The sequence below is a fragment of the Pseudophryne corroboree genome, chromosome 6 (genome assembly GCF_028390025.1).
Source record: "Pseudophryne corroboree isolate aPseCor3 chromosome 6, aPseCor3.hap2, whole genome shotgun sequence".
Taxonomy (NCBI): domain Eukaryota; kingdom Metazoa; phylum Chordata; class Amphibia; order Anura; family Myobatrachidae; genus Pseudophryne; species Pseudophryne corroboree.
Genome location: NC_086449.1, coordinates 95,979,042 through 96,003,496, shown reverse-complemented (window position 1 = coordinate 96,003,496; position 24,455 = coordinate 95,979,042). Strand labels below are relative to the sequence as shown.

General features: G+C 46.2%; 1 protein-coding gene across 2 annotated transcripts in view; it reads left to right on the top strand.

Moving 5' to 3' along the window:
• The window catches only part of OLFM2 (olfactomedin 2), a 502,740-nt gene that overhangs the window by 207,697 nt on the left and 270,588 nt on the right, over nucleotides 1–24,455 (top strand). Inside the window, exon 1 of one of the 2 annotated variants that reach the window (XM_063931495.1) lies at nucleotides 11,000–11,326. The exons of the other annotated variant lie outside the window; for it this stretch is intronic. Coding sequence (XP_063787565.1) covers nucleotides 11,198–11,326 — 129 coding nt within the window. The 5' untranslated portion in view covers nucleotides 11,000–11,197. Of the gene's footprint in view, nucleotides 1–10,999; nucleotides 11,327–24,455 lie in introns of those variants that run through there. 2 annotated transcript variants of the gene reach the window in all.

The window sequence follows — 24,455 nt, the reverse complement described above, 5'->3', positions numbered from 1 at the left end:
TCGCTAGTGATATCGTACAGTGACGTCATGCCGGGCTGGGCGGTACATGCAGCTTTGGACGATGAGTCCAAAATAAGCTGCATGTACGGCTGACACGAGGGTCGGTAACGACCCATAGGCCGCACATCGGTTGTCGTCAGCTGCATACACACTAGGCGATATAATAAACGATATCGCTCAGGAGTGGGAAAATGAGCGATAACGTTTATTGTATCGCTAAGTGTGTATGTACCTTTAGTTCCAAGGAGTTGTGTATGAAACATTGTGACATAATATTTTATATGTCTGCTAGTCGCAGTGGCATCAGCCATTTTCAGGGTAGAACCAATAACTGAGAATGCGGCCTTTTAGTTTATTAGAGACAATAAACATCACGGAGGCAGACATATTTGGGCAGAATCAATATTCATCCTAAATTTTACTAGACACTAGTTATGCTGCTGAGGGAGGAGGCACAGTGGGCAGGAGCCGAAAATGTGGTCACATTTCCATATGTATCAAGTTCCAGAATGCAATACTTTCCAGAGGTTGTAACCAGTGGGTAATTTACCCAAGAGAAGCCTATGGGCTTCTTTTCGCATTTCCCCCTGAAAGGGATCCAATCAGATCCCTCCCAACATCCCTGGCAACCGCTGCATCACACTGCGTATGCAGAGAAGGACTCCTGGCTCATAAAACCCGGAAGTCTTTCTAATGTAAAAGGCAGGGCATATCGGGAGCGCTGTCCTTTGCGATTTTAATCAGATTTCTAAGTACATACTGGCGTTATTAACACCAGTATGTACCCGATAAGTGCAGAATGTATAGCATTGTGGGTGCAATGCTTAGTACATCCCGCCCTGTGACTTATAAAACATAGAATTTGACGGCAGATAAGAGATACTTGGCTCATCTAGTCTGCCCTCAGTGATTCCGCTATCTCTTTCTGTCTGAATTTTAGTCCTATCCACAAAATGGCTGCCCCCTGCCTGTGTAAGTTACTGTAAACATTCTTTCCCATACATGAATCCGGTTTACATATCAGAGGAAGTGTGGCCAAAAGATAAGTGATTTCCATTTTTAGCACCAGCGAGAGGCTCCTTAATTATTTTATGTTGTCTCTGCAACTCAAAATGTTACGTTTAATTATTGAAACCCGAGACATTCAGAAAAATGCACTAAACGGAGCTTTAAAAAAAAGGATAAATAAAAATAATAAAATATATAGCTGCATAGTGTAGCTCAGAACCAGAGCCTTCCAATCCATGATATAGGGGGACATGTACTAAGCAGTGATAAAAGTGGATAAGTGAGCCAGTGGAGAAGTTGCCCATGGCAACCAATCAGCTGCTCTGTATATGTTTATAGTATGCAAATTATAAATGTTATATCAATGCTGATTGGTTGCCATGGGCAACTTCTCCACTGGCTCACTTCTCTACTTTACTTCTCTACTTTTTTCACTACTTAGTACATTTCCCTACTACTGTAAGTGCAAAGCTTTGCAACATCTTATGTTTTTACACAATCTCTGTGATACTAATGCCCTGTGGTGGCTTCTTACTGGCCTTCATCCTATCCGAGTGAACGGGTATTGCTGCTTGTTCCCATTGCCTCGGCCTCCACACCCACCTGGCTGTTCTTTATCAATAAAAATACCATGGAGGAGAGTTATCAGACATTTTAAAGAGAACATATGGAGGTGTTTCCCATAGCAGCCAATCAGAGTCTACTGTAGCTACCACGTATTTAGTTAAGTCTATAAAATGATAGCTAGAATCCGATTGGTTGCTATTGGAAACACCTCCACTTGAAGTCCCTCCCTCTTTTATTTTATAAAGATGTACTGTATGTTATCCAGACTAATGATGCCACCCCAGCACGTCTCTCCTACACCCTGCCGTGCCGCACCACTATACAGTGCTAGCAGAGCTGGATATAGACAACTTGGGGGGCCTATTGTGAGAAGCTGTAACCAGTGCTGCGTGGGTGTGGTCGGTCAAGTAGGGTTGCTACCCGTCCTGTATAATACAGGATCATCGGTAACTGAAGTGATTCAATACAAGGAGCCGTTTGTCCTATTATTAGGTCTGTGGTGCTCCCAGTGACTGTGTGCCATCGAAGTGAGAGTGACAGGCACTCAGCACCTGTGCGCTGCTGCATGCAGTGTGAGAGTGCAAAATGTTCTGACTCTCAGCGCTTTATCCCCTCCCCTCAGCATTCTGACATGACGGGGCATGGCCTAATGATGTGCCGAGTGGCCCCGCCCCCATAGACGACAGCAGCACCTCCTCTCCAAGCTACTCCCAAAGAGGAGATTGAAAAAGCTGGCAACTATGGAATATTACCGTCACTATACTGGATATATATATATATCCCCTGGTATATTTCTCGTGTCACCAGGATGTAGGGGTCTATTCATGAAGCAGTGAAAAGTGTGGGGAAGTGAGCCAGTGGAAAAGACCAAACAGCATTGAAGTAACATTTATAATTTGCATATTATAAAATGATACAGAGCAGCTGATTGGTTGCCATGGACAACTTCTCCACTTGCTCACTTCGCCACACTTTTCACTGCTTCATGAATAGACCCCATAGTGCCTATCAAATGGCAGACCTGAAGCTGTAAGCGATAAGGCAGCACTGAACTGCAGGGCAGGCACGGGGTAAGCCTAAGGTTGCCACCTCTCCCTGATTTCCTGGATTCTCCAGGATTTGGTGGCAACCCTCCAGGAGGTTTTTCCTTTCATCCAGATTCCTGAATTCTCCAGGAATAAGGGGACCCTGGGAGCATCAGAAGTGCTCCTTGGCAGCCAAGGAACTCAGTGAACTACAGTGACTGTGTCGCGAGATGATGACATCAAATCTCGTGAAACTGTGTTCAGTCCAGACTGAGCCGAAGCTGCCATAGGCAGCTGTTCCTCAGCGTTTCCCCGGGCTGCGCCTGCGGACCGCAGACTGAGCAAAAGCTGCCATAACGCTACCATCGACAGCTCTTCCTCAGCGTTTCCCCGAGCTGCGGTGGTGAAGTAACGCCGGCTCGGCTCATGTGAGAAGAGCAACGAGAGCTGACAGGCCTGTCACACATATATTTATAATATAATTAGCATGCATGAATCAAATAGAGGCTCAAGTTATATATAGATATATGTATATTTTTTAATCACTAACACCTTTTAGTAGTGCATTTGTTTGTTTAACCTGTTGAAGCTCGATATTTATTAGGTTGTGTACAACACTAAAGCGCCCCATACACTAGAACGATAATGCCCGATTTCATCCAATTTCGGGCATTCAGGACGATATATATCGGGTGAAATCGGGCATTTTGGATGTGTTTCCGTTCCGATGCGAGTTCCCGTGAGGGTCGGATCGGCTCCCCTAGATCGTTAGTGCTGCACTCGTGATACGTCGGTGCCCGCAGGCATGGCTGGGATCGCATACGATATATTGCATGCAAAATGTACCAAAATCGTATGGAATCGTATGGAACCACTCCCGGGAAGCTCACGGAAGAGTTCAAGGGAAATCGTCTCCGACTTCAGCCTCAGACATATCGTTGTAGTGTATTGGGCCCTTTAACTTCCATAGTTCTTCCCTCTTTCACACAATCTAGTTTTAAGGCACCAAATGCCTGTAATTTATCCTAGTGGCGACTATTATATTCCTATTTATATAGATACACTGTTTCATTTAGATTGTTTGTACGTAAAATATTTTATAAATATGGTACATCATTTTATTTACATGAACATTGCTTGGTGCCGCGAGAACGGGGGGTTGGGATTGGTGGGGTGAATCCCCAGGAATGGATGATGTATGAGGTGGCATCCCTAGGTAAGTTCCACTCACCTCTCACTGCCTATAGTATGGGAGATATGGGGATGTGTGTCTGTGTATGGGGGTAACAGGGAGTCACATGCACCCCAATATACTTACATTGTGTACTCATTATATGGGGACTGTCACATTTACCCTAATATACATACATTGTGTACTCATTATATGGGGACTGTCACATTTACCCTAATATACATACATTGTGTACTCATTATATGGGGACTGTCACATTTACCCCAAATTGTCCCCTTTGCAAAAATGTATAGTAATTTTTTCTGTATGTTTTGGAGGGGTCGTGGCTATCCCTCTCAGATTTTGTCACGCTCTCTGTACTGTGTTTGTGCAACAGCAATGGTGGTAACCCTATGCCACTGCCATGAGGGGCACGTACACCCCCTACACCTTTAGCACCATTGTTTACCTAAATACAGAAAAGTAGAACAATGGCATTATTTTGTGAGGAAATTAGAAATACAAGTTTAATACTTATGACTTATGGCCGACTGTGTGGCCAGCTGGGCAAAGGATCATCGCCATACTGTCATGATGATGCCCTATTTTTATCTAGAGGCCTGGAGCTGTAGCTCCATCTGCCCCATTGTTAATCTGACCCTGACTGGCAGCAGGAAGAGGGTTACGGTATTGATAAGTATAAGACGCAATTGTCGTCTGCCTGTTTCTCTCTCAGTGAGTGTTATGCACCAGGATTTTTGTGAACCTTTCTGGATTCTCAAGAAAGTCTGCCATTCTCCTGGAGGGATGAGTGCAGAATTATGCAATTTGCGTTATCACTACCAGGTAATAAATCATCTCTCAGTGGTGGACGAGGTGACGTTACTCTCAGTAAAATCTGAGTCCTGACAGAATGCTGGATTTGTAGACTGCCCCCTGGTATCTCCCGAGGCACAGGTATATAAAGCCGTGAAGGACAAAATAAAATCATTGGCTGATTGTGATGAGGATACTGGGGAGGGAACAGAGGTCTACCTGGGGCAACACCCCTCAGAGTTGAACACACTGGACGGAATTCATATGTTATTCCCGCCGGCAGCCACTAGATGGCGTTGAACGAAGCTATTCAAATGTAGCCCTGTACAGGGAGGGCGGCTGCCAGCATCTACATTTCAGCTCGCACCGCCATGGGCGAACTGAAATATGTGAAAAGTGGATCTGCACATTTCCCGATCGCGCCTATTAGTTTAGTCGGGTTTAGGGGGTAATTCAGACCTGATCGTAGCAGCAAATTTCTTAGCAGTTGGGCAAAACCATGTGCACTGCAGGAGCGGGGGGGGGGGGGGGGGATATAATCATATAACATGTGCTGAGAGAGATTTAGATTTGGGTGGGGTCAGGGGCGTTTCTACAGAGGAGGGGGCCCGTGTGCACCTCCGAGTGGGCCCCCTGCACGGCGCTGTAGACTCTGGAAACATGGCGCCCGCCATGACCCGGAGACCAATTTGGCTACCGCGCATGCACTGTGGCCATTTTGGCGGCGATTTCCACCGCGAACGTTGCGCCTGTCGCTGGATTCCGGTAAGGTAAGTATTTAAAAGGGTGTAATGTGTGCGGAGTGGGACCCCCTGGACCCAGGGGCCCGTGTGCACCACACACATTACACCCATTATAGAAACGCCAATGGGTGAGGTGTGTTCAAACTGAAATCTAATTTGCAGTGTAAAAATAAAGCAGCCAGTATTTACCCTGCACAGAAACAAAATAACCCACCCAAATCTAACTCTCTCTGCAAATGTTATAGCTGCCACCAGGGTTGGACTGGCCCACAGGGGTACAGGGGAAGCCCCCCAGTATGCCCCACTGCCTGTGGTCCCACCTCATCTTCTAGAGATCAGGTTCCAGATTATGCACTTCAATTATACATTATACATATGTTACCTTATACTGTACAGGACTATGGTGTACTTTCTACAGTGCATTGCAGTTATTAATCTGATACATTATCATGCACGCGCTACAAGTATTTACTATATTTATTTATTTAGGGGCCCAGGCTGTGCACTCTCTAATGGTTAGCCAAGCCTCTGTTGCAGCTGGCCACACCCTGTCTGGAGACTGGCCACACCCCTAAACATGGGCCCCACCATCGTATTTCCCCGGTGGGCTCTTCATACCCCAGTCCGACACTGTCTGCCACACCTGCAGTGCACATGGTTTTGCCCAACTGCTAACAAATTTGCTGCTGCGATCAGGTCTGAATTACATCCTTAGTCGGGTTTACATTCTGGTTTAGTACACCGGGATGTATTCAACAAACAGTATCTATTGTGCACAACGTATGCCAGGTATAGAAAAATGCTTACTGTATGCCCGATGATAGTGTGGAGAGAGGTGTTTTGGCAGAGCTAGCAGTAATTGCTTAAGTCACATTACCCTATTTGTACATAACATAATGTATTTGAATGTCATATAACAAATGAGAAATATGTCTTGACAGGTTTTAATAAATGCAAAAGTAAATTTTTCTATATAATAAAAAACTTAATTATATACACCCTCACTCCTGTTGTTTACCCCATTGAAAATAAAATGGGAATCATCTTTCTTCCAGTAGTCCAAATGGAAATGACAAGTAAAGAGAATCGAATCAGCACCTTAATATAAGATAGCCATGATGCTGATTAAATGTACTTGGAGTCCTTTTGGGACGATATTGTCAGCCCTGCATGAGCTGCAAGAGGTATGCTTTGTAAAGTGCCTGATTCCTCAGCATGTCATTATTTTGCGGGCCGCGGCGATTCTCCCGGCCAGCCGCAGGAGCTGCGCTGGTCGGAAGTTACTCCTCAAATGCAAAAGCATTGCCGCTGTACGATGCTTTCGCATTTCTGCGGGGGGAGGGGGGCACTGACATGCGGGGTGGACTAGCCCTGTGCTGGGCGTCCCCCCTGCTTGTCTGAGTGCCTGATCATATCTACGATCAACTCGGAATGGCCCCCTTTACCCTATGTTCTTCATTTTACCACATTGCGTTACCAATTCCATTCTATTTTAGCTTGTGGTCCTAAAATAATTAGTAGCCTTCAGTGACATGGATATGTGTGGCACAGTGGTCAGTATTGCTGTCTCACAGCCTTGGAGCATTGTGTTTGCTTCTGACAACTCACTATTTTTGTGGAGTTTGTATTTTCTTCCCATGTTTTCAGAGTTTTCTAACACAGTAGAAAAAGATACAGCTGGTAAATTGGCTCCTATATTGTGTGTGGTAAAGAAAGTACATGGTAAGCTCCACCGGGCACAATTTCTGTACAGCGCTACATAACATGTTGATGCTACTTTAGAAGAAGGACTAAGCTTACATAAGACAATATGCATTAATCCATTCTCCATTAGGCCCGATTCATTTTTGGGTCATACTGTACATTTGTGTATTGCTACATGATAATAGCACAAACATTCACATATTTGTAAATTGGGAGCTCACCTAAAATACACAAATGTATGACCCAAAGTGGGTACTATTATCATATAGTGTTAGGTCCACCATATCAGAGATGCCGTATAGTTGGTGGTGGCTTAATCATATCTTTGCAAATATATGTAACTGAGATCGCTGCATTTCTACTATCATATAGAATGTAAATATATTTAACTAATCTATTATAGTGTGCTGGGGGAATTCTGTGTTGTGTTGTTTTATCTTGTCTATGGGCAAATATATCAAGCGGTGCTAACAGCTTTTTTTGCCGTTTTCAATTTAAAATATATATTTTTTTCCAATTCTCAGTGTGGGCAGGGGGTGCTTAAAGCAAAATGCGGCCAAAACTCAGAAAAATGCCATTTCCAGAATTTTGGCTGCATTTTCCTTGTGTTTCATGCTCTGGAATGTGATACTTTCCAGAGCTTGGACCCATTAGGTAACACCATCTACAGATGGTGTTGCCGAATAGAAGCCTATGGGCTTCTTTCTGCATTGGACACCAATATACTGTAGATCCAATAGGATCCCTCCCAGGGTTCCCTTATGGAAGTCCTATAATTCCCCATGGAAGTCCTATTTTTGGAAGAGCTGTCCTATAAGACTTCCACGTTGCATTTGTATTCACAATTCTACATACATACCAGCATTATTAACGCTGCTGTGTATGCGGTAAGTTGCAGGCTGTAAATATGTGATACTTGATACATCCTACCCTATGTAAGGAAAGGTATTCCATGTATAAATTAAACATTTGTCCAGCACCACCTACAGTATTTGTACAGTTACACGGCCACCATATGCTTGCTATAGCAACTTACCAAACAATGAAAGCTGAGCTTTTTGTGCATGTCAAGTAACACTTAAAACTATTTTTTGGATGGCATTTTACGTAAATACAATGCCGAAGCGGATTCCCCATATGGGGGGTAATTCCAAGTTGATCGCAGCAGGAACTTTTTTAGCAGTTGGGCAAAACCATGTGCACTGCAGGGGAGGCAGATATAACATTTGCAGAGAGACTTAGATTTGGGTGTGTTATTTTGTTTCTGTGCAGGGTAAATACTGGCTGCTTTATTTTTACACTGCAATTTAGATTGCAGATTGAACACACCCCACGCAAATCTATCTCTCTCTGCACGTTATATCTGCCTCCCCTGCAGTGCACATGGTTTTGCCCAACTGCTAAAAAATTTCCTGCTGCGATCAACTTGGAATTACCCCCATTGTTCATATACTTACCGTATGTTCAAAATGTTATGTTTCCCCAAATCTGGTGCATGCACATTAGGGCTGCCCAGGAGCCATATCACATCTGATGCGATCGCTGGACAGGGGAGTCATCAGAACAACTCTCCAGTGAATGTCTTTGTAATATATTGTGGCGCTAAGACTCCATTCATATCTGCGTTATGTACAGTCAATGAACCATTTTGCAGATGTTGGGGGTCACAAGAGTACTTTGGGCAGATAAACCAAGTCTATAGACCACCCGATGAATAACTCAGACAAATGAATATATTAGACATGGAGCCTCTGAACGCAAGACCAGTACATGAACGGGTGACATCATGATTTCACGCCGAGGGGGCGGTGCCACCAGCACCTTGAAGTACAGTACTGTTCGGAGCATTGGGGGTCATTCCGACACGATCGCTCGCTGCAGTTTGTCACAGCGCAGCGATCGGGTCAGAACCACGCATGCACCGGCACCGCAGTGCGCCGGCGCATGGCAGTCGTAGCTGCCTAGCGATCGCCTCTGAGACAGAGGCGGTCGCTGGGCGGGAGGAGGCGCGGTCCGGCCAACGCAGGCGTGGCCGGACCGTTGGGGGGGTGGGCCGCGGCGGCTGTGTGAAGTCTCAGTGGCAGCGACAAACAACTCCTGAAATACAAAAGCATCGCCGCTGTGCGATGCTTTTGTATTTGTGCGGGGGGGGGGGGGGGGGGCGGCATTGACATGCGGGGCGGGCTAGCCCTGTGCTGGGCGTCCCCCCGCATGTCAGGGAAGATGATCGTAGGTGTGCTAAATTTAGCACAGCTACGATCATCTCCGAATGACCCCCTTTGTGCGGATGCTTTGGCCAGCTCTGCAACAGCAATACTTGCTGTACCCTGTAAGCCAAATGCCACCCCCACAGCGGCACGCTCACACACCCTAGTTACTGTCCTGATTTAAAAGTTGTATAAACTAAAGATGAATTGTCATTAATCAGCGAGAGGATTAATATTTATTTGTTTGAAACACTGGGATTAAACTCATTACATTTTTAGAAAAAAAACCCTAAAACAAACATTTCTTCCTCCCTCCTCCATACAGCTCCCCTAGGAATGCTCATTACGCACCTGGGATGCGCTCTGCCTGTACAGCCTCACTGCTTAGCCTGTGAGCTGGTCCACAGGGCTGCTGGGATGATCTGTGGGTGCAGACGGAAAAGCAGAGCGCGGCCAAGGCTTGACGCTAGCATTAGCTTTCTGTGTCTGCATACACCGGTAACCTGTCCTGACACAATGGTGGCGAATAGACGGAACATTGGTACTGAAATATTCAACACTCATCCCCTTTTATCTTAAATAAAAATATCTTGTATCAGACTAAACACAGGTACAAAATTTATGACAGAGAGACAACGAAGTTATCAGGAGTTATATTAATAGTGAGTTTTGCAGCTTCTGCCAATACCTAATGATATTATTATTCGTCGTAATCGTATGCACATCGCACCATGGCCCTCATTCCGAGTTGATCGTTAGCTGCTGATGTTCACTGCGTAGCAATCATTTAAAAAAAGGCAAAACTATGCATGCGTATGAGCCGCAATGAACACGTGTGGCGTACGGGTACAAAGAGCATCGTTGTTGTCCATTGCTTCTAGCGATGATTCCATTCGCATAGCCGATCGCAAGGTGATTGACAGGAAGAGGCCGTTTGTGGGTGTCAACTGACCGTTTTCTGGGAGTGTTTGGAAAAACACAGTCGTGTCCAGGCGTTTGCAGGGCGGGTGTATGACGTCAATTCCGGGTCCTCCGTCGCAGCAATCATCACACAGAATAAGTAACTACAGGGCTTGTCTTGTTTTGCACAAAATGTTTTTGTACCGCTCGGCTGCACAGGCGTTCGCACTCTAGCAAAGCGAAAATACACTCCCCCGTGTGCGGCGACTATGCGTTTGCGCGGCTGCTAAAAGTATCGATCAACTCGGAATGAGGGCCCATGTTTTATGCACACACGATGCATCGTATGATTTTCAGTGGTATTTCCCTGGACTTTTTTTTTTATTGTGAGGCACACAATCCATCTTTTAACGACGGGTCATTAGCACATTGTGTGTCACTCGTGTGCCCGGGACTGCCAGCGAGGTTGAAGGGAAATTGTGATATGACTCGCATCAGATGCGGGTCGTCCTGATGTATGGCCAGCAATAGATAGATGGATAGATCGATAGCTAATACAATAGATAGGTAGATAGATAAAAATATGTGTGTGTGTCAGTGTGGGTAGATAGATAGATAGATAGATAGATAGATAGATAGATAGATAGATAGATAGATAGATAGATAGATAGATAGATAGATAGATAGATAGATAGATAGATAGATATGAGATAGACAGACAGATGCCTGTCTGGCTGAGTCTTCACAGTCCTGTGGCTTCTCCGGCAGGGACTCAGGGAAGGAGGGGCAGAGGGAGAAGCGGAGCAGGGAGGCAGAGAGAGGAGGGAGCAGCTCTCTCTCTCTCTCTCTCTCTCATCCTCTTCTCACTCAGTGCCCAGGTCTGACACAGGCAGGAGCTGCAGTGCAGCCGAGCTATTCCCCCTCCACAAGGGGCATCTCCATGCCTGCCTGAGCCTTGCACACTCACACACTCATACAGGGACACTCACCTGGAGACAGGAGAGGGGGTGGCAGAGAAGATGCCAACCCCATGAGCATGGTGTCCTCGGTGGCACAATGACGGTCCCTTTACTGAAAATCGGGGCCGTGCTCAGCACTATGGCAATGGTCACCAACTGGATGTCACAGACTTTGCCATCACTTGTGGGTCTGAATGGCACAAGAGCTGGCACTTCTGAGAAAATTGTGAGTTGATGCTGGCGGCTTCTCTGTATTTGAATGCTCTTATTTTAAAGTTGGGAAAACACTGGTGTCACACCTGTTAGCTGTAGAGATATAAGTGGGTGCAGTGTTATATATACAGGTACTTGTGATTTATGTGTATGGAAGTGGTTGCTGCTATTTATCATATATATATATATATATATATATATATATATACACACACACATTACACTCTGGGGGTATAAAGTATACATGTTTTGTATATGCATAACAATTTGTTTATACAGGCAATTAGATCCTACAATATACATTTTTTTTTTTTTTTTTATTTCTTTTTATTATGTTGTGTCATCACTAAATGTTACAAGCTGGAATGTTGAATGTTACAAGTTATATATGAAAATCTTCTTCTTTTACCATTAAATGTTGTTTTCATTGTCTACCGTGTCTTTGGCTGTGTTTGGAGTATGGTATATAGTTATGTGATTTATCTTGTACACATTAATTTATAGTACATATGTTATATATTGGTACATATCTTCAGTTGATAACAGGTGCTTACACCGTCAGATCTATTTCTGCCGTTTAAGGTATTATTTGGATAATGCAATTTCTGTCCAGTGAAGAAGAAATCCAATTTGTCTAGTATTGCCAAGCAGATAAATTATATTTTACTATATAGAACATTGTAAGTTTTATTGCATTTGGGATTAACGAGATGCTTCCCCTGTAAATTTAGAATGCCTGTTTATACCAGTTATCTTATGCAAATCAGGAATGCTAGGGCTACAAGCAGAGTGAGACAGGGAGAGACTGCCGCCCCTGCTCCCAGGAGCTGACACTCTGTCCCACAGGAACAAAATGTATATGAGTATCCATTTACAGTATATACAAGTAAATTGATAACTACATATTACATACTGATAATTTTTAGATACAGAGAGCAAAATATATGACATACATACGAGATGGATAGGTAGATAGATAGATAGATAGATAGATAGATAGATAGATAGATAGATAGATAGATAGAATGGAGATAATGAGAGTTCTATATATGAGATTTAGTAGATTACTGATAGATACAGTAGATTGCTATTAGATAAATACTGTAGATATAGATAGATATGGATATGATATAGGTTGCTATTAGACATAAAGATACTGTAGATAGATATGAGATATATTGCTATTAGATAGATAAATATAGATACAGCTGATAGATATGTGGATAGATGGATAGATAATCTGTTTTTCAGCTATTATTGTGCCCACCTGTCTCATAGTCATATATTCACTTTTTTTTAATGCTGTATCTGTTAAATTTACAGTTGTTAAATAACATTTTTACTCAACTATTTATCCGTTTTGCCTGATACTTTTTTCTTTAAAGATTTTATTACTGTACAGTATATTATTACAACATTTACTCAATGTTCTCTGCATCTGATTTCTTATCCTGTTACCATAGTCAATCCCTTTATTTTTCTCTTACTTTAATGTTTTTATCTTGTAACAAATAACACAGTGATTGAGTACAGCCATATAAAGCTAAGCCACGGAGGTAGATTTACTTGTAGTTAGTAGGTAACTAACTATAAGCCAACTAACCTTTTACTGCTGAGCACATTAATGTTTTGTAAATGACTGTCAATCTGAAATAAACTTCTGCCAGTTTGGACTAGAGCAACAACTGGAAAAAAGGGATGGGGCTGAAATGCCAGGATATCGTCCGCAGCATCTCGCTGTTTAGAATCCTGACAGGGGTCGGGAAGCAAGCTACCCCTAACCCTGCCCTACTGCAGCCTAATTCTAAACCCTTTCCCCCTGCAGCCTAACCCTGACTCACCCTGGTGGTGCCCAACCCAACCCCACCCCCCCCAGCCTAATCGTAACCCTCCCTACCCCCGCAGTCTAACCCTAACCCTCCCTGAGGGAGCTTAACTCTAACCCCCTCCCCACAGCTTACACCTAACCCCCCCCCTTCCCGCAGCCTAACCCTGACCCACCCTGGTGGTGCCCAACCCAACCCCCCCCCCCAGCCTAAACCTAACCCTCCCTACCCGCGCAGCCTAACCCTAACCCTCCCTGAGGGAGCTTAACTCTAACCCCCTCCCCACAGCCTACACCTAACCCCCCCCCTTCCCGCAGCCTAACCCTAACATCTCCCCCGCAGCCTAATCTTACAGCTCCCCCCCACGCGGTTTACCTCCTCGAAATCTTGACAGTCACTCGCCCTGGATCCTCGGGATGCCAGCGTCGGCATTGTGATCCTATTCGGGATGCCGACACCAGCATTCTGATCAGTGTCAGGATTTCGGTGTCGTTCCGGTGTCGTTTTTTCGACAGCCAGGATCCCGACCGCCGGGATCCTATCCAGATCCCGGAAAAAATGAGGCAGTTGTCTACAGCGCAAAATTTAGAGGGAAATAGAAAATTAAACTGACATTATAGTAACATACAGCTGAATTTAAACGTTTAGAATTTTTGTTTTATTTTAGATTAAAAAAACTCTCCATGCACTACAGTACTGTACATATGTCTGCTGTACTCTGTCCTGGGTGCACTGTAGCCCCATATTTAACATTGCATTATTAGGTACAGTGCAGCTCTGTTCAACATGGCGGTGTGTTGTGCCGTTTGTGAGGAACGTGATACATGGGGGAGGGGAGAGAGCGGCACCCACAAAACGTATGGTAATCATTGCTCTCATAACCATATGTTGGCCCTAGCTCAGACCTGTTGGCTCCTCTGACCACGCCCACAAGGCGCACCATCAGAGGAAATGGCTGAGTGGTGGCAAATATGGAGGAAAGCATGGACATTTGCCACTTTTTATCTACTGTATATTGACCTCAATACATAGGGGATCGAATCACGGCGCATGGGTTCGGTATGTTAAACGCATACCATACATAGACCTCATAGTGCAGAGGTTCCCAAACTGTGTGCCGTGGCTCCCTGGGGTGCATCGGGACACTTGCAGGGGTGCCCTGGGTTGGTGGTCCAGGACCAATTCAAATTATTCATGGTCATTATAATAGGCAAAACCAGTGCTGGTGGCTGCCAGTCATAAAATATGTGGCCAAACAGAAGCAAATCTTGTCCCTCACCACACAACTGACCCTAAGGATGACATAAAAACGCGATCTACTTAATGTAATATTTCTTTCTAAATTTCTCAATAAGAATTTTTTGGCCTAGGGGTGCCGTGAAAAAAATTCTGATATTCTAGGGCGCCGTGATTCAAAAAAGTTTGGAAACCACTGTCATAGTGTATTATTCATACTTGCCAACTCTGCCTGTCAGGGAGACTCCCTGAATTAGCAGAGATCTCCCTGACTCCCTGAAAAGTCTACAAATCTCCTGATTGTACCTTATCCCCATTATGTATCTGTTATATTCTTGGGGGATAAAAAATAAATTAGAGATAATAGATTCAAATGGGATAATCAGTGCCATTTCCATGCGTTGGTTATAATGCACAATGGGGTAAATGTAAGAATACTCGTTGGCAGGGGTGTATCTACCCATTGGCCAGTATGGCACTCGCCAGGGGCACCAGCCGATTAGGGGGCGCCACCCGGCAGTGCCACCCTTGACCAATGGTTAGAATCACTTAGTAGTGGCATCGCCTGGGCTGGAGGATCTCACAGTAGGCAGGAACAGGCACCGGTGTTCATCACCGCAATGCGCTAGTGAAGAACGTGAAAGTAAACTACAGTTCCCAGCAGCCCTTGCTGTCAGGAGCTCCTGGCAGCAAGGGTTGGTGGGAGCTGCAGTTTACTTTCACTTTCTTCACGAAGTGTGGTGCGGTGCCGAAGTATAGTGTTCCTGCCTACTGTGCAATCCTCCAGCCCAGGCAATGCCCAGCTCATCACACTAGGTACTGCAACATATTAATTGATATGTGCTTTGATGGGGGAGGACTATATGCAGGGAGGGGAAAGGACTGAGGGGCTGATTCAGACCTGATCAGTGCTGTGTGTTTTTGCACAGCAGAGATCAGGTCTGAACTGCGTATGCGCCAGCTGATTGACAGGCAGAGGCGGTTGCTGGGTGGGAGGGGGCAGGCCAGCGGCGCTTAGCCGCCGTTTAGGGGGCACGGTCCGAACAAAGCAGGCATACCTGGACCGTTGGCGGTACGGGCCGGGCGGCTGCGTGTTGTCACGCAGCCGCTGCGATCCGGGCAGTGACGAGTAGCTCCCTGCCAGTGCGCAGGAGCTGCGCTGGGAGCTACTCCTCAAGTACAAAAGCATCGCCGCCGTGCGATGCTTTTCTACTTGTGCCTCGGGGCAGGGACTGACATGCAGGGCGGGCAAGCCCTGTGTTGGGCTTCCCCCCTCATGTCAGTGTGACTGATCGGAGATGTGCTAAATTTAGCACATCTACGATCAGGTCTGAATTAGGGGGGGGGGGGGGATACTCTGTACTGGGAGGGGAGAGAACTATATGCAGGGGGGGGAGACTATGTGCTGGGAGGGGAGAGGACTATATGCAGGGGGGGAGACTATGTGCTGGGAGGGGAGAGGACTATATGCAGGGAGGGGGGAGACTATGTGCTGGGAGGGCAGAGGACTATATGCAGGGGGGGAGACTATGTGCTGGGAGGGGAGAGGACTATATGCAGGGAGGGGGGAGACTATGTGCTGGGAGGGGAGAGGACTACATGCACGGGGGGAAGACTCTGTGCTGGGAGGGGAGAGGGCTATATGTGGGGGGGGAGACTGCTGGGAGGAGAGAGGACTATATACAGGGAGGGGGGATACTCTGTACTGGGAGGGAGAGGACTATATGCAGGGAGGGTGGAGACTCTGTGCTGGGAGGGGAGAGGACTATATGCAGGGAGGGGTGAGACCATACTTGCCTACCTGACCCTCTCCATGAGGGAGAAAATGCTCTGTTCCTGGACTTTCCTGGTAATGTATGATTGCCATCACCTGTGGTGAGCTAGTTATTTAATAAGAAAGGTATTTCACCACAGGTGATGGCAATCATACATTACCAGGAAAGTCCAGGAACAGAGCATTTTCTCCCTCATGGAGAGGGTCAGGTAGGCAAATGTGGGTGAGACTCTGTGCTTGGAGGGGAGAGGACTATATGCAGGGAGGGGGAAAACTCTGTGCTGAGAGGGGAGAGAACTATATGCAGGGGGGGAGACCATGGCTATGTGCAGCGAGGGGGGGGGGGGGGGAGACCACGGCTATGTGTAGGGAGGGATAGACCGTAGCTATGTGCTGGGAGGGGGATGGAGGCTATGGCTATGTGCTGGGAGGGGAATGGAGATTATGGTTATGTGCTGGGAGGAGGGAGACTACGGCTATGTGCTGGGAGGAGGAGGGGGACTACGGCTATGTGCTGGGAGGGGGTGGGGACCCCTGTTTTGCACGTGCACCTTCCCTATTTCAAATATGGGGAGGCGCCAGTCCCTTACTTTGCCAGGGGCGCCCAGTCCCCTAGATACACCTTTGCTCGTTGGGGGAGAATCGGTTACGTCCGCTGATATCGCTTCTTCCCCCATGTATGAAGGAGGAGAAGTGTGCTGAATGACAGCTATGTGTCCGCTGCATGTGAGATCATGTGATATGAGCGAGATCCCACACATGCACATTGGATCCAGCTGGGCAGGGAGACACAGCGCTAAACTGATGCGCTGTGTACTCAGACGGGGATGACCAGAGGGGGAGTTTTCACTCCCCCGCTTGAGCAGACAAGATGTTTATACATCTCGTCGCTGTTCTTTCCTGCTTCGCTTGGTAATGAGGCGAAGCAGGAATTGTTATCTCCCCCTTGATCCTTATAGGATGTAAGCTCTCACGAGCAGGGCCCTCTCCCCTCATCTGCTTTCCTTCTCTTACTTAGACTATCTTTAGGGTATATTCAATTGCAGTCGAAAGCTGCCGTCTGTCGAAAAGACGGCAGTTTTCAACTTTTTTAGGTTGGAAGGGGTTCCGACCTATTCAATCTAACCCCAAATTTTTCGACAAGTGGAGGAATTCGACTTGTTGAAAAGCACGTGGATTGGAATAGCTGCCGATCCTCGTGCTTGTGTCGACCATCTCAGTTCGACTTTAAAAAAAAGTCGAAGTGAGATGGGGAGAGCAGCGCCGGAGGACGTCACAGTCGCCGCTCACAGCAGCGTCCACCCGGCTCCAGCAAGCGAGACCTCGCTTGCTGGAGCCGGGTGGACGCTGCCGTGAGCAGCGGCTGTGATGCAGGGACGGAGAGAGGAGGGACGGGGAGAGGCAGAGTGACAAGGGGGGGGGATGGGGGAGAGCCGCGGGCAGACGGGGGAGAGCAGCGCTACAGCAGCGGCAAGCCGCTGCTGTAGCGCTGCTCTCCCCAATCTGCCCGCGGCTCTCCCCTGTCTCCCCCCCGCATCTCAATTCGACTTTTTTAAAAGTCGAATTGAGATGTCATTGAATATCCCAGGTCGGATCCATTCTGACAAAAGAAAGTCGGAATGGATCCGACTTCAATTGAATATACCCCTTATACTCCATACTCCCATCAACGGCACCAAACCCTCGGTTTCTGCCTCCCTGATGCTGATCTTAGTGTCATGTCCCCTGATGCAGCAATGTTTATATACCATGTACTTGTCCTACACTGTCTTGTACTGTAAGTCGCTGTTTTCTTGTTCTGTGCATTTGTTTATGTATTTTGTTAGGCGTTGCGGAACTCTTGTAGCGCCATGTAAATAAAAGATAAAATAATAATAATGATTCCTATAGCAACTTGCATTTTTAAATAAGGTTTCTCGTGGCCACTTTAATTGAACCTCTTGTAAAACACAATATATGAGCAGGTACTGAAATGTATCAGTGTCTTTTCATCAACACCTAGAACTTACTAAATGCTTTGAGGCTCAGTTATATTTGAATGTAAGTCATTATGACACGTCTCTCAGATGCACGTCAGCACTTATAGGTGTTACTTTCACAGTCTCCCTGAAATGCTTTTACAAAAGTAGGCAAGTTTGGTATTATGTTTGCAGATAGAGCTGGGAAAATGAGGTTTGCTGCAAATGATATATACAGTATATCCTTAATCAGGATAAGTTGTGGGAAGTCACATAATGAGTTTATGTCCTGTAGAACTGATCAGAACAAATAATGAAATAAGGTGATTGGAGCGTTCTGCAAGGTGTGATTTGTTGTTCCTCAGAAATGAAAAAAAACAAAAAGTCCCTGGATCAAATTCCAAATTGCTGATCCCTAAAGGGGCTGGTTCTGAGTCACATGGACGCAAAGAGCAGGTTATAGCATACAGAACATGGCCAGGTGCAAATCTACACGTCCTACTCTGAGTCTGACAGAACCTTGCCGGAACTGTGTGATCTGGGTGATTGGAGCCATGAACTGGGCGGTGAGGGTGCAATCGCACATGTGGGAGTGTCATGTGACGTGCGTATGGGGAATGGAAGCCTGTTTCTGGCGTATCTCAGGGCTGGAGCAATTGCACATACTAATGATGATGCCTGTGCCAATCAGCGATCAACCAGTTGGTGGCACGGGTCTCCGCTTGCACACACATGTGCCCCCTGTTTAGATGTACAGAAACTCACAGTTGTATAAGATAGTAGATCAGGCTTCCGCGGCTGCCCGCAGCTACAGCCACTTTACTTGCGACTCAGAATCAGCCCATAATTGTGGACTGCATAGGTTTGCTAATGTAGACATCTCAGGTTTGCCAGTGCAGCTGTCACTTAGCATAGGTACAGTACAAGCATTGCACGTGTTATGGTTCCGTCTTGTTTGCAGCAATTCTTATAGATTCAGGTAAGGTGAGATTTGCACCAAACCTTATTTGCCCAACTTTATTCACATGCACAATGGGCCTGATTCAGAACCGGGTGTAAGTAAAACTTTACTCTATTTATGGGCCCATGCATCCACAATGGTCACCAACGGTGGGCGCATATCTCAACTGCACCAACTCAACTCCACCGGCTGCAGCATTAGCAAAATTATGCAGTAGCAGCTGCGTCTATCTCTGAATCAGGCCCAATCAATGGTTAGCTATAATACTTGCATACAGGTTTCTGGGTCCCAAGGGGGAACCACAATGCACACCATGCACCTATTTTTTGTATATTTACCTTTCTGGAGTCCAGCATTGGCAGCCCCAGCAGTGTAAAATCACTGGGAAAATGGCGTGGCGGCCATTTTCCCGGCATTTTACACATATGCAGTAAGGAAACCACTGGGAAAATGGGCGCTGCACCTTTTCCCTGGAGTCCTGTGCATGCGATGCCAGAGTCTACTAGTGCCAAACCAGCGCTGCCGGCTAGAGAGGAGGGAGGGGCCCGGACAGAAACTGCACACGGGCCCCCTCCTCTATTGATACGCCTCTGGTCCCATTATACTGTGGGAGAATATATCTCAGGATGATGTGCTACAATTGCGCACATTGGGCCCGATTCAGACCTGATCGCAGCTGTGCATTTTCGCACAGCGGGCGATTATCGAACTACTGCGCATGCATATGCACCGCAATGCGCATGCATGTTGGCAAACAGCGACTGGATGGTGCGAAAATTTCGATCGCACGGGCGTTCGCAAGGTGATTGACAGGAAGAGGCCGTTTGTGGGTGGGAACTGCCTGTTTTCTGGGAGTGTCTGGAAAAACGCAGGTGTTCCCAACCGTTTTCAGGGTGGGTGTGTGACATTAGCTCCGGCCCCGATCAGCCTGATTTCTTTGCGCTGGAGCAGTAAGTATTGAGCTACGCACGCACTGCACAGAATGGGAAAAACATTCGATGGTGAGTGTGATGCGGACGGTTTTGCAGCTGTCCGCTGACTGAGGGGAATTTCCGCACAGCGTACACCTGCAATCGCACACTTGCACGGGGTGAATTTTCACTCCCCCCTGGGAGGCGACTATGTGATCGCAGGACAGTGTAATTTGCAGCACAGCGATCAGGTCTGGTTCGAGCTCATTGTATGGTAGCCATTTGTTATTAATGTTCCTGCCCACCTCTATGGCATGTGAGGGTACATTAGCGATGTTACTTGTGAAGTGCTTTCGGTCGACTGTTCCATTCAGTTCATGTTAAACTGAATTTTACGCAATGTTTGTTTCACCTAGTGCCTCATGCCTCAGCAATATCACTAGTAGGTATATCCTAGACTTACATTGGCTCAGGTCTATGCCTATGCCCAGTGCATATAGCTTGTACACTTTAAATGACTTTGTTTGCAGGTATAGCATTAAATTCTGTTTTCTTTTACCATATCACACCGCTCCACGCCTCTCTATGGGGTCTATTCATGAAGCAGTGAAAACTGTGGAGAAGTGAGCCAGTGGAGAAGAGCCAATCAGCTCTCAAGTAACATTTATAATATGCATACTATAAAATTATACAGAGAAGCTGATTGGTTGCCATGGGCAACTTCTCCAGTGGCTCACTTCTCCACTTTTTTCACTGCTTCATGAATAAACCTCTATATCCCAGTATAAAGCTCTGTGATGCGTTATAGAGGTTACTGCAGGTCCCAGCGCAACCGCAGTCATTCACTGACTCCCTGAAATATCTATTTTTGAGATACGTTAAATAAAACATGATACAACTCCCAGCACATTACAACCTGATAAATGGAAATTCTCTGTGATGAGGAAGTCTTAATAAGTGAAGCCTGGTTAAAATTTAAAGCTTTCGTGACGAGGAGGCTCCACGGCAGCGAGTCCTCCATATCATCTGCATAATAATCATCCTACCATCATCGTTACTCCAAGCCTAGACGGTAGCTGAGATTCTTAGTGGTAGCACAAAGCACTCTGGGAAGCCCTAAAAGTGAGCTCGATAGCGTCTGTCTGAGAGAAAGCTGCGAGGCATCGCACACTGCCCAGCACAGCACAAGCCAGTCTATAAATAGCCTTGGCTGCTAGCCTTATTTCCACTCCTAGAGAGGTGATAGAAGACGGGAGGGCGCCCCTGCTCCTTAACCCCTGCACCTCTTGCTCTCTTCCATACACAGAAGGGTTAATGCAGCAGCAGTAAGAGGTTATTTCTAGAGTCTAACTGGTTAATAGAGAGGGATGTAGGTGATAAGAAGCATACTGGAAGGAGGAGGGTGATCAGGGCGTGTTCTCAGTGACAGGTCCCTGCGATGAATAAAAACCTGTCCAATATAATGGATGTCATATAATATGTCATTAACGGCATACGGTAATAAAGCACATTCACCATTAGACGGTGAAGAGACGGGGCCACGGAGAATTGCAGAGCCGCACGCCAGATATCAAGAAACCTGTACAGGGCACACGCTCTTCTATACATATCTATAATTGTAATCTGTTCCCAATATCAGGGAAAATTCAGATAGTGATATATATTCATGGCAACGCTCACATGTTTTTAGTAGTAATTAATAAAGTATAAAGGCAAGTCTTTGCTATGGGTGAATCCCAGACAATGGGCCTAATTCAGACCTGATCGCTCGCTAGGGTTTTATTGCACTGCTGCGAGCAGATAGTCTCCGCCCATAGGGGAGTGTATTTTTGCTTTGCAAGTGTGCGATCGCATGTGCAGCCGAGCGGTACAAAAAAGTTTTGTGCAGGTTCTGAGTTGCCCAGAACTTACTCAGCCGCTGCGATCACTTCAGCCTGTCGGGGGACGGAATTGACGCCAGACACCCGCCCTGCAAATGCTTAGACATGCCTGAGTTTTCCAAACACTCCTAGAAAACGGTCAGTTGACACCCATACACGCCTTCTTCCTGTCAATCTCCTTGCGATCGGCTGTGCGAATGGATTCTTCGTAAAACCCATCGCACAACAACGATCCGCTTTGTACCCGTACGACGCGCCTGCGCATTGCAGTGCATATGCATGCACAGTTCTGACCTGATCGCAGCGCAGCGAAAAAAACCTACCGTGCGATCAGGTCTGAATTAGGCCCAATATGCAAATCACGGTTCTTATATTCAAATTAGATGGAGTAGCCTTATTTATAATGTCTTATATTTTTAGCTTTAGAAGCATTTCTGTATCTGGTACTACAAAATATGGTGATATTCAGGTATTGCTAGCTACATACAGTACATACAGTATCTTGCTGGCAACCCATAGTGCTGATCCTGTAATCAGTGCTGATCTTGTAGTCAGTGCTAGTCCTGTAGTCAGTGCTAGTCCTGTAGTCAGTGCTGATCCTGTAGTCAGTGCTGGTCCTGTAGTCAGTCCTGATCCTGTAGTCAGTGCTGATACTGTAGTCAGTGCTGGTCCTGTAGTCAGTGCTGATACTGTAGTCAGTACTGATCCTGTAGTCAGTGCTGGTTCTGTAGTCAGTGCTGATCCTGTAGTCAGTGCTGATACTGTAGTCACTACTGATACTGTAGTCAGTGCTGGTCCTGTAGTCAGAGCCGGCCCTAACCAATATGATGCCCTAGGCAAGATTTTGGCTGGTGCCCCCTAGCACCACCGCTAGTTACGCCTCTGACCCTGCACCCCTTTCCCAGCACCATCACCCCCCACCCATAGCAGTCCTTTTTTTTTTTTCCCTACCCCCTGTAATTTAAATAAGAACAGTGTGCACATTTGTCCTTACACATATGCCGCACATTATTAGTGCCCTTATACACATAATGACACACATAATGTCCCTTACACATATGCTGAACATTATTCGTGCCCTTATACACATAATGACATACATAGTGCCCCTTACACATATGTTACACATTATTAATGCCCTTATACACATAATGACACATGTAGTTCCCAGCGTGAGTCAACTGGCAGCTCTGCTAACGTCGGGTGCCTATTTTTATATGAAAATGCATCTTATTTCCATTGCTATGTGGCTAGGATACACAAGCAGCTTCTGCTGATTAAAATGATATGCGGCATGCCTATGTTCTGTGTGCGACTGTGGCTGTATCTGCATATGAAATGCTACACACAGAATATAGGCATGCTGCATATCATTTTAATCAGCAGAAGCTGCTGATGCCCCTAGGCATACCAGATGCCCTAGGCAATTGCCTAGTTTGCCTATACCTAGGGCCGGCTCTGCCTGTAGTCAGTGCTGATCCTGTAGTCAGTGCTGGTTCTGTAGTCAGTGCTGATCCTGTAGTCAGTGCTGATCCTGTAGTCAGTGCTGATCCTGTAGTCAGTGCTGATCCTGTAGTCAGTGCTGGTTCTGTATTCAGTGCTGATCCTGTAGTCAGTGCTGATCCTGTAGTCAGTGCTGATACTGTAGTCAGTGCTCATTCTGTAGTCAGTGCTGGTCCTGTAGTCAGTGCTGATACTATAATCAGTGCTGATCCTGTAGTCAGCGCAGACTTGATTTTACTACCCCTGCTGCCACTCTTTATACTCTGGGGTTAATTGTTATTTCTACATGTGTACATTTTGAATCTGATATATGTGAAAGTGCTCATGTACAGCGCTCACTTTTTGAAACATGAAAGCGATCATTAACGACATCTTTACTTGTGTTTAGCACAAACTTAGTATACAATTGACATTCTGTTTGATTAAAAGATATTGGGGGTCATTCCGAGTTGTTCGCTCGCAAGCTGCTTTTAGCAGCTTTGCACACGCTAAGCCGCCGCCTACTGGGAGTGAATCTGAGCTTATTAAAATTGCGAAGGAAAGATTAGCAATATTGCGAAAAGACTTCTCTGTGCAGTTTCTGAGTAGCTCCAGACTTACTCGGCATCTGCGATCAGTTCAGTGCTTGTCGTTCCTGGTTTGACGTCACAAACACACCCAGCGTTCGCCCAGACACTCCTCCGTTTCTTCAGACACTCAGTATGTGCTTGCGATACTGACTATGTGCAATTTTGGCTAAGTGGCAATTTTGACTATCTCTTCTATAAAGATAGTCAAAATTGACTTGCCTGCACAGTCTATCTATTCTTGCAATGCTGACCGCGTGGGACCGCGCATTGGCATCGAATCGGGATCGCAAGGTGACTTTCACCTTGCGATCTGCACTAACTTTTCTTATGATTTTGACTATATAGTAAAAATCGTAAGAAAAAAATCTCACCGTGTACACACCATTAGAGTTCCCCGCATACTTACATTCGGGATGCTGGGTGGCGGCATTCCAGCATCGGCATTTCACCTGATGTCAGTATTCTTGCATCAGTCTTCTGGTCACGTGTCGGGATTCCGATTGCTGAGATTCCGACTGCCGGCA